The sequence below is a fragment of the Episyrphus balteatus genome, chromosome 2 (assembly GCF_945859705.1).
Source record: "Episyrphus balteatus chromosome 2, idEpiBalt1.1, whole genome shotgun sequence".
Classification (NCBI taxonomy): domain Eukaryota; kingdom Metazoa; phylum Arthropoda; class Insecta; order Diptera; family Syrphidae; genus Episyrphus; species Episyrphus balteatus.
In genome coordinates this window covers 6,030,178-6,045,674 of record NC_079135.1, presented here as the reverse complement: position 1 = coordinate 6,045,674, position 15,497 = coordinate 6,030,178, and the positions used below count along the sequence as shown (strand labels likewise).

At 31.3% G+C, this 15,497-nt stretch overlaps 1 protein-coding gene across 4 annotated transcripts in view; it reads left to right on the top strand.

The window, feature by feature from the left end:
- LOC129911907 (adenylyl cyclase 78C) overlaps window positions 1–15,497 on the top strand; it is a 115,816-nt gene that overhangs the window by 19,806 nt on the left and 80,513 nt on the right. The window contains exons 2-3 of one of the 4 annotated variants that reach the window (XM_055989908.1): window positions 7,029–7,443; window positions 7,495–7,863. The exons of 1 other annotated variant lie outside the window; for it this stretch is intronic. In XM_055989908.1, coding sequence (XP_055845883.1) covers window positions 7,826–7,863 — 38 coding nt within the window. In that variant the 5' untranslated portion in view covers window positions 7,029–7,443; window positions 7,495–7,825. Of the gene's footprint in view, window positions 1–7,028; window positions 7,864–15,497 lie in introns of all 4 variants that reach the window. 2 more of the 4 variants (XM_055989909.1, XM_055989910.1) reach the window with 2 other exon arrangements.

Here is a 15,497-nt window from a genome sequence, read left to right as displayed (position 1 = left end):
GAGTCTGAAGTCATTATAGGTTAGGTTGAAACTGTTGTTTTAAAATGCTTATAGTTTGGGTTCTAGTGGTTGGAAATTCAAGATAAAGGTCTTCAGATTTAGGGAAAATGAGAGAGTATCGTATTTTGCACTTAAAATACACACATAAGATAAAACTTTGAGACAATCTGCATAATGTGTTTTATGCAAAAATGCATTTTATCCGTTTTTTGAGTACGTCACAAGGATAAAACTTCTCCACAATATATGTAAACCTTAATTACATCAAAAAATAGCAAATTCATTCCTGGCCGCGCAACGTCCACATGCCCATTCTCCTTTAAAACAAGTAATAAAAGTTGTTTTTAAAACAACAAATACACCTTTTTCAATGATTTTATTCATGAGTTTTTGTTGATATATGTCAATTGACATTTGACACGTCTTCTCTCGGTCTGTTTGTTTTTATTAAATACATTTTGTTTCTTTATTCTATGAATCAATTCAGTTAAAAAGAAGTATAATAAAAAAAAATCATACCTTACTTCACTATGGCGTATGCGCACCATTTTTTGCAATAAAAGAATTTGCCGATAAAACAGTCAAACCATTTTACATTTTACTGAGAAATTGAAAATAAAAGAATTCTAACTCAAACAAAGTTCGTAAAAGTGGTTCAGTATCGAAAGTTTAATTTTTCACAGTCTCGAGAAACGCGAAAGAGCCAAAAAATACTGAATTAAAAGAGCTCATTTTTAAAATGCTTTATTTGTTCATAATCACCACCTTACTTCTATGGAGACTGGTATTAACAGCATAAGTCCATTTTTTTTTTTTCGAAAATGAGTTAAGTGTGCAGAACTACACTAGCCCAAAAAATTAAGGGAACAAACAAAAATCTTGATTTTTTTAGTGATATTCGATAGGCTGTATCTCAGTAAAAAATGATCGCATCATGACAAAATAAAAAGCGTGTAAAAGCTCTATTCTTCTAGTTTTAGGATTAAATGTTGAAATATTTTCTTTCTAACGGTAAAATAGCTAAATCGTTGAAACTGTTAAAAAACAAAAATTTTCCAATTTTTGTTTGTTTTTACTTTTCTCTTAAGAAAGTGGGAACATTTTTTCTGAAAAAATGATTATTATTTTTAGAAAGGCTATTTATTTGGCTTTAAGATTCATTCTGTTTCAAACTTCTACGATTTTTTTTAACTGCAATATAAGTCATCAAACCAAAAACCATACTTTTGACTTTGACTATCAATATCTCAACAACGGATCACTGTACAGAATATTCAAGGACACATTTAAAAACTTCATTCAATTTTCTACAAAGAAATTAAGTTTGCTTTGTTAAACAAATTTTTTTCTTATTTTTTAGATTAATTTAGAAAAGCTAGCAAAATAGACATTTTTATGGTTTTTTAGAAAATTTACCGCTAATTAATTTCTATGGGTGATAAGATTGAACTGAGGCTTAATTATTCAAGCTTAATATACCTGAAATTAATATGCAAAGTTTCAGACTTATTCATCAAGCAGTTTTTCTGTTATGAGGGTTTGAATTTTTGAGATGAAGTAAAACACCATATTTCTGCAGGTCTAAATGACTTACTTCTTTGAACTTTTTTATGAGCAAAATCAAATTCTTTTGAGTTTATTTGAACATTTTATTGATAAATATCGTTTAAATTTAAGTTAAACCAAGGAAAAATTAAAAGTTTTCAAAAAAAGTTAAATTTTGAAAAAAGACTTTTTATACCATTTTTGGATGTTTTTCCTAATTTTGAATTTTTTTTTTTGTTTTTTCTTGGTTTATCTTAAATTTAAACGATATTTATCAATAAAATGTTCAAATAAACTCAAAAAAATTTGATTTTGCTCGTTTGGTCTTAACAGCATAATTCTAAGTAAACTAGTTCCAAAGATATTCAATGGCCCTAACCACATTTAACTCCTTTTTCTAAAATTAAGTTTGATCATAATGGCATAAATCCAACCTGTGCTGCTTTGACCAAGAAAAAATGTTTAAACTTTCAAATAAGTGTTTTTTTCAAAACAGCATAACTCAGTTCCCTTGCTTTTTTGATCAGTAACGGAAATAATGCTAAATATTTAAATCTATTTAAATCAATTGATTCTTTTATAAAAACAAAAGTAAATTGCGGTAATTCCGAATAATTTAAATTCTAAAAAAAAACTAATTCCATTATTGGTACTATAAGGACACAACTCGAAATAATCTTATTCTTGAACGAAAAATAGTTTGGTCAAAACAACACATCTCACTAAAAACATATAAATACGCTTAAAAATAAAATTTTTTTACATTATTTGTGTAAATATTATTATTTAAAAAAAATTGCATCCCAATTCCCAAAATATTTGTATTAAATAAAACTGGATTTGGAGGAATTTTTTCAACTTAAAAATGCATTTATCTCAAAACGACGATTTTGGACTTATGATGTTAATACCAAACTCCATAGACTTTACTTCTGTAATAGGTACACTTTGATAAACAAAAAAAAATTGTATGACCTAATAAGAAAAGTAAGATACACCCATTAATTTACTTAAAACAAAAACAGCGGTGTTTATGAGGAATTAGAAGAATATTTTATAATACGAGCATAATATTAGAGGTGTGTTCTTTTCACAAACTTTTATTACATTTGTATGTAAATGGTTTTATATCAAATAATGAACAATTGTGTTACAAAACAATGATAATTAGGAAAATAAAAAAAATATATAATCTCAGGTTTTAATATACAAATTCATAGGTACTTTTGTAACATGCAAGTTAAATCATAAAAAATTCTAATAAAAACAAGTAAGAACTATAAATCTCCTTTGTTTCAATCAACACAATAAAAATGCACAACTTAACAATTCTAATGCCCCTTTTGCTGTCATAAATTAATCACAACAAACAACCACATTCCATTTAATACAATAAACTAACAACACAACAAATAATTCAAAAATGGACACATTCTATATTTCACACTTTCCGTTTCCGTTTGAGTGCAGCACCATTTATATTTTTCAATATAAATTCCCTATAGTCGACAATAGAGAGAACTGTCAAGTTTGCGCTACTTTGTGCATTTTTAATTATTTCATTCACATATTTGCCAGCTGTTTTATTTCATATTTCTTCAGAAAGAGAGGGTGGAAGGGGGAGTAGAAATAAACTAATAAAGTCCAGCATAAAAGACCCTCTCCATTAAAACCATTAAGACTCTCTCATAAGGACTAAAAAAAAAACAAATGGACGAATGCTGCTATCTGATGTATATACACAGCCATTTATTTCTTCTCAATTTAGTCAGCATAAACGCAAACAAAACACACACATATGCATGTGAACTATCATCTAGGGCTGTAAAAGTAACGACAAAATGAGTACCCGCATGTATACGTTACTTTTGATACTAGTACCCGCATCAATAATATCGTTACTCGTTACTTTCGTATGTTTCGCATTTTTCGCATATTTCGTATGTTTCGTGTGTTTCGCATGTTTCGTTACTTTCGCATGCTTCGTGTGTTTCGTACTGTTGCCGCCAGCATAAAGGATCAGGATTCTAATTTTAATTTTAACTTAAATTTTTACTTGTTGTTTTTTAAATGTTTTTCAATATTAAGTTTTTGCTCTCAAAATATTTGTTATTATAAAATTTCTTCTGAATTGAAAATCTCTAATTTTTCTCAACGGAAATAAATATTATACTACCTACAAATTTGGATCTAAATATTAAAAATAGATATTGGAATACTTCGAACTCAAGGTAAAATATGAGCTATCGAAACATGGTCCTTCGATCCGGATTCTATGAACGAATTCTCTATCTTGTGGATAAATAGAGTTTTACATGAATTTTGTGAAAAAATGAAAAAAATGGAAAGTTGCATTTTGATCATCATTATGTATTTATTTATTATTATTACTTTTTTTTTTATTATCAAGAAAAAGTGCAAAATGAATCAAGATGAGGGTGAATTCAGAAACTATATATGTACATATATTTGGACGGAAATGAAAATGGCAGCCAAAGCGGCGCAGGTATAATGTTGTTTAGAGTTAAATTCGGAGTTTGAAAGTTCCAATTCGTGTTTTCGTTGCGCTGACGAAGCTTGAATTTGGAATTTCAAGTCTGAAAGTAAAGAGCTTTATGGATTATGGATTAGATCGTTTTGTGTTGCGCTGACACCATTCGATTTCAGATACAAATATTTTAGTGAAAGTGCGTTCATGTTTCGATAGCTCATATTTTACCTTGAGTTCGAAGTATTCCAATATCTATTTTTAATATTTAGATCCAAATTTGTAGGTAGTATAATATTTATTTCCGTTGAGAAAAATTAGAGATTTTCAATTCAGAAGAAATTTTATAATAACAAATATTTTGAGAGCAAAAACTTAATATTGAAAAACATTTAAAAAACAACAAGTAAAAATTTAAGTTAAAATTAAAATTAGAATCCTGATCCTTTATGCTGGCGGCAACACATTCCCCCCGTGAATGCTCTGCTTCACTTTCAGTTTTTAACGGCAGCCAGCCGGAACAGTTTTTGTATCGGACGTTCCCAGATTATGAAAGGCACTTTTTCCTCTCCTGGTTTCAACTTCCAATATGAAGATGCGACACGCAATCGAACATTTAAGACTAAACCATCAGCCCCGGCGAATGATTCAATTACCCTAGATGTCTTCCAGAATGTCGGAGGAACATTTTCTTCAAGGATAGTTATTTAGTCACCTGTTTTAAAATTTGGTTGTGGTTACCGCCATTTCGTCCGTTGCTGCAATGCAGATAACCTTGGGCCCATGCAGTGCAGTTGGTGTGATTAATCTCCATTCAGTGCGATATTTCTGCAATGCTTTTGCCATACAAATTTCATTCCAGCTTCGAAGCATTTTCTTGAGTTCAATCGCTACACCTTCGAAGTTCAAGCCTGTTCATTAGAGCTAGAAATATTCTTTGCAGGTCCCATTGCTTAGGATTGATGTGCATCTGTAAATACATATTTTTAATGACTGCAGTGACAGCAACTGGATGACATTTGAAGCGAATAATTAAATCGGGCAATTTTTCCTGTAGTTTTTCGACCTCTAACTGCACATCGTTAAGTGAAATACCCCGATCTGTTTTGCATGATACATCGTTCACTATACTAAACATTTTTAGCACTGGATGATGCGGCATAAAGTAACATAATTCATTTAGTGGACGATCTGCTAACTTCATTTGACAAGCACATAGCAGTTCATTAATGGCTGCAAAATGTTTTGCCTTTAATTCTGGATCGCTCTTGAAACGGCGTTCTAACTGAAGAAACCTATGTAATACAATTGCTCTTGACGAACCTGCTCTTTTGAAGGCGACTTGAAAACAATATATAAGAAATCAATTAATATAAATTCTCTAGAAACAAGAAAAATAGTTTATTGTAATCGCAACAATAACTTAATTAAAGGCATAACAAATTTCCAAAATTTTCTGTATGAACGCACTTTCACTTGAAAATAGGAAATTATTAGCAGAACAGCATACGATTTTTAGCAAACGCACTTTCACTAAAAATTTTCGCCTGAAATCAAACTGTGTCAGCGCAACACGAAACAATCAATAATCCATTAAGCTCATTATGCACAACAGCATACAAAAAACTTTTAGCAAACAACAAGTAAAAATTTAAGTTAAAATTAAAATTAGAATCCTGATCCTTTATGCTGGCGGCAACACGTACATTTCGTATATTTCATGTATTTGATACGTTTCGTATGTTTGGTATTTTAAGTATGTTTCGTACATTGGTATAAGGGTGTAAACATTTTTTTTTTGAAAAAAACCAAAAACAATTTCTATAATCTAAGCTACATTTTAAGGTCATAAGCATTAAAATTAGTTGCGGCATTCTCATGTAATAAGAGTTTAAAGGTAGCTATATTGAATTTTTTTCGTTTTTTTTTTTTAATCAAACGTGGAAACTTTTTTGATTTTTTTCCAAATTTTTAGACAAAACTTTGGTAATTTTTTGTTTATATTCTTTCAGTAATCTTATCACAATTCTTTAGAGACCTTTATTTCAAAAGTGCAACGCGCAGATCTCGAAATATTAACAATTGAATACAACCATGTCGAACAATTTTTCATTTATTTTTTCTATTGAGAGTGATTTTCAAACCTCGTTTTCTCTGCTTTTTTTTGTGTTGAAAATTTTGTACCGAAAATAAACTAATTTTTTGAAAAACCAAAAAACTTTTGTACATTCTTAAGCTAAATATCAATACCATTAACACCAAGGCCATAAACAGATTGGTTGCGTTGTAGATATACATATTTCGGCCAAATAGAGAAAATACAAAAACGTCTCTTTTGATATTTCTGTATAAATTATCGATAACACAATGATTTGAACCTTGGCACTACTGTTTTAATCGAGACAAAAGTAAACTCCAGATAATTATCTGCAGTTAGCATTCTGACTATGGTTACGATACCGACACGAGATGCGAAATGCGACAAATTGAGTGTATCACTTCATTTCGTATCTCTTACATCGGATTTAGTATTGAAACTGGAATCGCGTCGTTACTCGTATGTTTCGTATCTCGTATGTTTCGTTACTTCAGTACCCAGTAACGAAACATACGAGTAACGATACTGTTTAGAAAGTAACGTTTCGTTACTCGTTACTGAAGTGAATACCCGCATTTTAGTAACGAATACATACGATTTGCTACAGCTCTACTATCATCATCTTCATCATCATGGTAGTCGTCTTGTGTACCTACAATAATAAATCATAAGCATTCCTTTCCTACAAGGATCTCTATCCCATTTCCCTTCGTCATTTAGTTAGTATCCCCATATCAAGTCCTCCAGGACAATGAAATTGCTGCATTACAACTGCTGCTGTCCACACTTCTTTGTTTCCTTTTTTTTTCCCCCGAATCGTTTTATTTTATTTTCTTCCTATTTTTGGTTTTTATTTCTTTTGTTTTTTTCTTTTTTTATTTTTTTTTTTTTTTTCAGAATAATACACAGTCACAATTCTTGCTTTCTTGTCATTGTCCTGTGTGTCCACTCTACACCGTGCTCTATTCACCGCAAATATGCAATTCCAAATGAAATTTATATTTCCTGTCATTGTCGACTTCATCGTTGTCGTCCCACAACCCACACAGCCCACAACACTCAAACCCAACCAGAAGCAATAGAACGTAGTTTTTTTTTGTTTTTGTTTTTGAGTAGGGACCACCACAAGGATATCCTGCGTTCTGGCCAAGTAGTTGGAGTCAACAGCCCACAATGGGACGCCAATAGCACAGACAAACAAAAAACGATACAGTTTCACAAGAGAGCACTTTTGTGTGGTGTGCAATTGTCTTATATTCTTGACGCAGGATAATATGCAACACCCAAAGGGACAACAAAAGAACGGACAAATGTAATTTTGTCGAATTGTAAATATACGGCTTTATAATTATTATTTTGCCAGCATGCAATGATGGCTAAGGAGGATTCGATTCCAACTGTTTTCTTGGATCTATAAAATGTGTGTGCAGTCCTGCAATGCAGTGTGTCATGTGTGTGTTGAATTCTATATATAAAGTATAGTGTGCTTTTAGGCGACACACCCTATGGCATCAATTAAAAGGTTGAAAGTTTTCAATTAGTGGCAAGGGATCAAGTGAATTGAAATAAGGATATATTTTTGTTGTTAAAGCACAAAAAGGTTCTTCTTAGTGGGTGGGACCTGTGGAAGGAAACACAAGGACAACGACGAAGATAATTTATAATAAGAAAACCAAACAAAGGACTTAACCACAATGAGCGATGATGAAGATGAAGAAACGTCTTGCCTTCGGTGAGTACTACGTAAAAGATTAGAAATGTTGTATTATGTGTGTGTGTTGTTTTTCTTTTAAAGGACAATGATGATTTGAATTAATTCAAAACATTTGGCTACACAATATGTGGATTGTGCATCCTTTGTCGTTATTATTAGCAGCAGCTGCTGTTTGTGTAAATATTTATTTTACCACAAGCTGCTGAAGGTACATAATAGTAATAAGTTTGTAATTTGGTTAAAGTAAATTTGGCTTAGAGATTCAATATTAAATTTTGTTTGGTTTTGGTTTGTTTTGTTATTGAGCAAATACTGCATAATAACTTGGGACTATTATCAAATTATGTTTAAACCATGTTCATAATTTAAATAACTTAATTCTATACTCCTTAAAGCCTTAGTCCATGACCATTAGGTACACAAATATTCTACAAATGCCCGCATCTTGACTAACGTCTGCTTCAAATTTCAAATATTTATGTCCTATTTGCACAATATAAACATCAGAATAATTGTCTCGAGATATTTTTAGAAAACTATTAAAATTTTTGACAAAAATGCGCGTCCACTGGCAATATAATTGAATTTTTAAAATTATGCTTGTTTTGAAGACTTGAGTAATTTTACTCATTTTTACTCAAAAATTCCTAATTTTGAAATTCTTAAGCTTATGAAGTTTATAGTAGGAGATCCCGCCATAGGACGACCTACCCTCATCGTTATACCAGTTGAGAGTTATATTTTCTGAAAGCTAGTGTCTTAAGAAATAAATTGCAGATGGGTTGCCAAGCGATATCCTGTCAAGGCATAGGGTTGCCAGGCCTTAAAGTTCATTTTTGCAAATTTTTGAAAATGCGACCCTGCTTATACCCAAAGCCAAAGAGTTGTAAAAAAAATATTATGTCACAGGAAATTTAATTTGAAAATTTTGATTTTCAGGATTTTTTTAAAATTTGAAGTTTGTTTGGCTTTGGGTATAATCAGGGTGGCGTATTCAAAAATAATGAAAAATGAACTTTAAGGCCTGGCAACCCTATGCCTTGACAGGATATCGCTTGGCAACCCATCTGCAATTTATTTCTTAAGACACTAGCTTTCAGAAAATATAACTCTCAACTGGTATAACGATGAGGGTAGGTCGTCCTATGGCCGGATCTTAGACTATTAGGTTTCTTATCAAATTCAAATCGGTGAAATCTTTAAAATAACTTTTTTCTAAAACGCCGCAAGAATTTTTGAAATGTCGGAATGTCGGTATCGAAAAAATATGTTTTGTCCCTAAACCACGTGAAAAATTATGCCCTCTTTATGTGTTAAATAAGCCTTACCAAACGTACTATAGGCTCCCAAAATGTTTGTAATTGGTTGTCACACAGTTTAATTAACGTGTCATAATACCTTTTACTTTTAAAGAGTTTATTTTAATATGTATTGAAGTTAAAAGGGTGTTTCTTCAAGAGGAATGAAATGCCCCGACCGACCCCAGGGCCCCCATTGGAGACAATGCAGAGAAGGAAACTATTAAGGTTACCCCAGGGGCCCCAAAAAAATAAACTGCTTTTTTAAAAGAAAAATTATAATTTTATCTTAGGGCCCCAAAAAATATTACTTGAAAAATCTTTGCAACTACAAATAATACATATAGGGCTCCAAAAAAGCAAAAAAAGTTTTGTTAATGGCATACCAAATATTACTACAAGGCAATACATTAGGGGCCCCAAATAAGCAAACAACTTCAGGCCAGAGGGGCAACAAAAGCCTTTACTTCAGGCCTAAAAAAATTATATTAAAAAGAAATTGTTTTTTAAATTAAATTACATTTGTTGATGGATTACTATCAGGGGCCCCAACATAAATAAATCAGGGCTAAAAATTAAAACATTACGTTATTGGTGGCATTCCAAATATTACTTCAGAACAGAGGCTCGAATACCTATTAATTCTTGGCTCCAAAAAAATTATATTATATTTTAGGGGCCTCTAAGCACTTAGTTTTGAGGCCCCAAAAATAATTTTTTCATTGGCCCCAAAAGAAATAAACTATGTTTGATGATGGAAAATCAAATGTGTACATATGTATTACTTCAGAATAGAGGCCCCAAGAACTATCAATTCTAAGCTAAAAATAAAATTATTTTAGGGGTCTCTAAATATTTAATTTTGGGGGCCCCTAGTACAAGTATTTACTACTTTTATGATAGACGTTGTAAGTATGAATAGCAAAGTGTATTACGAACATATTACAACATTAAAATAAACCTAAAAATAAATAAGCCATACAAAAAAAGTATGGCGTATACGTACTTTTTTTTTGTATCTAAGGGGCTTCCAAATATCAAAGTAATGCCCCAAAATTTAGTCTTGCCCCGGGCCCGGCGACTCAACGTACGCCACTGATTGTTGTTCTTCTCTTTCAGGTTTTTCAGTTGTTTTTGAAAATTGCAGTAATTGACAGAAGGAAACATACAATAATTTGAAAAATATGTTTTTTTTTAACTTGTTTTGCAATTTTATGCATGTTTTAAAACATGAATGTAAAAAATCGATATCTTACAAAGAAATTATATATTATGAATTATATACATATAATTCAGAATTAAAAAAATACCCTTAAATCTTGTTGAACGAAGTTCCATTACTCCAAATAAAATTAGTTTGAAAATTTAAATTTACATGTTTTTTGCATGTTATTTCTAAAATTAAAGTCTAATTGTTTTTTTTTTTTTTTTTACCTTTATGGATTCTTTAAACAGTGCTTGAGTTAGCTGATAATAAAAAAAAAACTGATAAACGGATTAACTGATCATAAATAAAAAAAGAGGTTGTCTGTAAAGCCGGTTTACGGACGATGATTTTACGTGATAACGTCGTCAAAAAACAGGTTGTGTGCTTTTGTTTAAAATGAGTCAATTTATTCACACAATCATAATTTACAAGAAAAAGCTAAAAAAAAATACCTTTTTTATTTTCTCATTATACCTATTAATTTTTTTATTTTAAAAGCTTACAAAAAAAATTATGCATTTTAAAAGCCACGTATTTCTTCTTAAGAATAAAACCATTTTTAAATTTTACAATGCGCAAAAAGTATAAAAATAATTTATTGAAAACAATCATTTTCATCAAAAAAAGCAAAAAAAACATGAATTTTTATCTTCTCACGTCATTAATTCCATTTTTTTCCATTTTTATACCATCTGAAAGCTTATTGTCTTAGCTCAAAATATATATATCGATCAGGTCTATTAGACATCTACAAAAAGAGCTAGAATTTTTTGAACTCGATCAAATTTCATTAAAAAAGCAAAAAACATTTATTTTTATGTTCTCAAGCTATGGAATCAATTTTTTTGTTTACAACCTATAAAAAATATATACCATGTGAAAGCTTATTATTTCACCTTTCAAATGACGTATCAATCTCATTTCAAAGATGCCTACAGTTCGAATTTCCAGACTGAGATTACGGTACTTCCCACACTGGTGGCTGTTCATGATCAACAGATCTCCACTGGTGTTTTGAGGTTTTTCGCAAGTTTCTTGATTTAACATTATGTAGCTTGTAGTTAGTCTACCGTTATGTGTGATATACCAAATGAAAGGTAATTGTACCAGGATGCTCATAAAATATAATATAATTTAATAAAATTTCTATCTGCTCGTGGTCAAAAGTTATAACCTGTTGAATTCTAAATTGTTTATTTATTTTACCGTTATCTCAAATTGTGTCTACGAAAATGATTGAAACGCACACATATAGTCGTGGTTATGGTCTATCATTACTCCATATACTTTACTCTCGTATCTATTAAAGAAAAAAAGATAAAAATTATAAACGATGAAAATCGGTTAAAAACGGTAAAAAAACGTGTTTTTTAACCTTCCGTTTTTCAGTCAAAACTCACTAAACGTTTCCAAGTTGCACATGTATGCATAAGGCCAAAACCTACATGTCCTATAAGTTTGAGATTTTTTGAACGCTCCAAAAAAAAAGCTAAAAATCTGAAACTACCCAAAAATCTTTTACCTGGCATCTTTAGAATTGTCAAAAAAAATTTCCTTTACCCAAAATCATCATTTTGTCATAGCCACAACACGTGTACAACGTTCAAACAAAACGTTAGCTTAGTTTCAAATTTTTTTAGAATTTTTTCTTGAATGCAGTTATTCTTAAATTAATTTCATCTATCTATAGCAAAAAAAAAAAAACAATTCTCTACGACTTTGCGTTTAGATTTTAGCCCAAATTTCATCTTTCGGTTTTACCCCTTTTTACCCTATTAAATGACGGAATTTTTAAAAATCCTTCATTTGGATTAAGCTTTAAGTTATTATCTTTCAAATAAGCTATAGAAGATTTTTGTATCTCTTATAGTTTATTTTTAATTTTGAATTGAAATTTTTTGCGAGTGTAACGTTAGAAAATGGCGTCACTTTTTTGTGGTGGCTGCCATGGTTCATCGATTTATAAGACGTTATCACGTCAAAAAAACATGGATTTGTAACGAATACGCCATGTTGTACCTAAAATAAGAAAAAATGTAATCCTCATTATTCACTCACAAATGTGTGCAATTATAGACATTTGTTATTTCTAAAATGTTTCTGCCATGTGTGTTTTTGAGTATAAACAATGTGTATTACACATACTCTTTATTTTCTCCGATTAAAATATAACGGAGATTAATAAAGAAATCACGGGTTAGTTATCCAGTTTTATGAATAACCATTGCTTTTTTTTTTTAAAAAAAATTCTTTTCTGTCAATTTTAAGACCAAAAAGTAAGTAAAACATCCTTTAAAATGTCTAAAAGATAACTTTTTACCTTCAAGGCAAATAAAGTGATTTGTATTTATATTTTTGATTTCCCAATCGCATCCACAAAAAGTAAATAAAATGTATGTTTAAATTCATCACTTCTCCACCAGAGTAAGATTCAATTCTTAGCACGTACAAAAATGTATAACAAATCAACTTCTTATCTCATCCTAAGGGTTTATAGTATTGTTAGTTCTATAAAGTCAATACAAATACAAAGATTGTTTATCCCTTTTGGCCAATCCTTCATCAAAAACCCATTAACCCAGTTGATATACCTTCCTTTTTTCCAATACATATATATTTTCCGCAGCCAAATTCCAAAAAAAAAAATCCCTAAACAATTTCAATAGTCAATAACAAACAATAATATTGACCTCTGAATTGAATGAAAACACACAAAGCCGGTGCGGTGTGCTGCGGCGAGCAATCATGTCCCTAATCACAATGCCTATAGCATTCTCTTATAACATTTTTTTTTCAAGCTGAACAACAGCTGCTGCTCCTTTCAATATATTTATTGAATTCTACAAGTTTCGTGTTTTTGTTTTTTTTTGCCTGTGCAAATTTATTGCAACCACTCAGGAACTTGTTCGCTTGCTTTCTTTTGTTTAATCAAAGTTCCCTAGAGGAGCACCAGCAGCAGGCTTTACGAAGCGAACAACGAACCTCCTTGGGATAGAAAACTTGAGCCACTAAATATCAAGGTTATCACCAGGGTGGCCCCTGTTAAGGCCAAACATAAACATAAGAGAATAACTCTGCGCGCCATGAAAACCCAATTAATACAAATCAACACGATGACGACGAAGACGATGAGGACAAGATGGAGCTTTTTTTCTTGTTTTTGTTTTGTGTTTCTAGGACAAAATCCTTCCAAAGGGACAACCTCAAGGACCTTCACAACACAAAAACCAACAAATAGAAAACAAAAATACTCAAGTTCCTTATTCCTAATGCAGCCATCATAGAGCTAAGAGAGCTTTAACATAATTATTTCAACACGTGTGCAAATGAAGAAATTAATCTTTAATTAAACCTCCTCCACACCGCGCTGTTAAACTAGGACGAAGTTCACGTTTCTTGATTGCTCAAACCCTCACTTTAGCTGTCGTAATGAACAAAACAAAACATATCATCAAAAAGCTGCGCAAAACACAAACTCTAGGTTGTAACTATTCCTTATAACAACATTATCATTCTGGTGTTGAGCTGCAAGAACACATAAAGAATTCCACAAAATTAAAATTCATAAAGTTCCGTGGGAATTTCATTTAACGTTCTTGGAATTTCAACGAAGATTTAGCTAACAAAATTGATGGCACACCGTTAACTATGGTGTGTAGATCCACCTTATATAGAAGCAAAATGTAGAAAAGCGAATTATTTTTAAGGTGTTTAGAGCCCAAAGGTCGTCGAGCTTAGGTGTTCAGTTACCATAACACGCCATCACACCACCTTTGGAGCAGAGCAGCATGAGTGTCAAGCGTTAACAAAAAAATACTGACACTTTTTGTCAAATGTCTTTCTCCTTAATTAATTTCTACTGTCTGGGGTTTCTATTTTTCTTTTTTTTAGGTAGAGACGATGTTATGAGCTGTGCACACGTTAGAGAGAGACTAACCAAGCAAACGACACCCCGACAACGACGACGATGTCAAAATTCCTCAACCTTCTCACCTGTGTTGGCTCTGGCTGGGCTTGGATATCATCAATATTCCTTTCGGCTGTGTGACAGGTTAGCTGTAAATTCGTGAGGTTGTTACGAATTTCCACCGCAAAAACCCAAATTCGTGTATGGAATCTACTTAAACCCAGCAATTCTACGAGGAGAGTAGGTATATGGCCTGGATATTCTGGGCTCCTACCTAAGTCATCAAAAATCCTGAGGAAGGGTCGAAACTATTCAAGTGGTTCTTTATGATGTTTATTCAGTTTTTTTTTCTGTCCAGTCATCAGAAAAAAGGGATTATTTTCATTTCAAAATGAAATGGAAGCAGCTTTTTTTATCCTCGGTAGATTTTTATCTACGTACACGTTAGAACGTAAGTTTTTAGATCTCTCATAAAAAAAGGACGTTACTAGGGTCGGGTCGGGTCAAGTCTGTAGGTAAGCGAGAAATTGTAAAATCAATACTTTGAATATTTATAACTTCGTTTGGATTCAATAAAAAAGTAACCCTTCGTCTTAGTGTGATTGAAACTGAAAGAAGTTGTTATGATCGTCATTTATTTCAGGAGTTTAAATACCTTTTAACCGTCATTTAAAACTAAGGTTTTGGAATTTGTTGTATGTTTAAGGTAAATAAAGAATGAGCTTGAATGTGAAATATAAGTTATCAATATGCCCATCTTTGTAACACATTTTTAAATTTGTTGATAGTACTTTTTTAATACTTTTTTGATACTTTTTTGATACGTTTTGAACTTTTTAGCTTTCGATACATTTTGATACTTTTTGTAATTTGCTGTCATCTTTCTAAAAATATCTCCAATAAGTATCACAGATTGCTCTGTGATACGACGCAAGGCGACAAATTGTTTCTTCCTCAAATCTGTGATACTCATCGGATTAATCTGTGATACTTTTTGAAAAAATCTGTTTTACTGTATAAAGTACCCATTATCTGCATTATAAGAGAATCTTGAGATATTAACCAAAGAAAATCATTCACTGGAGTAGTCTGTGATATTGGTAAATATCCAAAAAGTCCGTGTATTAATCAAAGAATTTCGAAGAAACTCGTGATATTTTCCTAAAAGTCAATAATATTTATCGGAGTATTTTGTGATACTAACTGTAAAATTTATACTTCACGAAGCAATCCGCGTTAC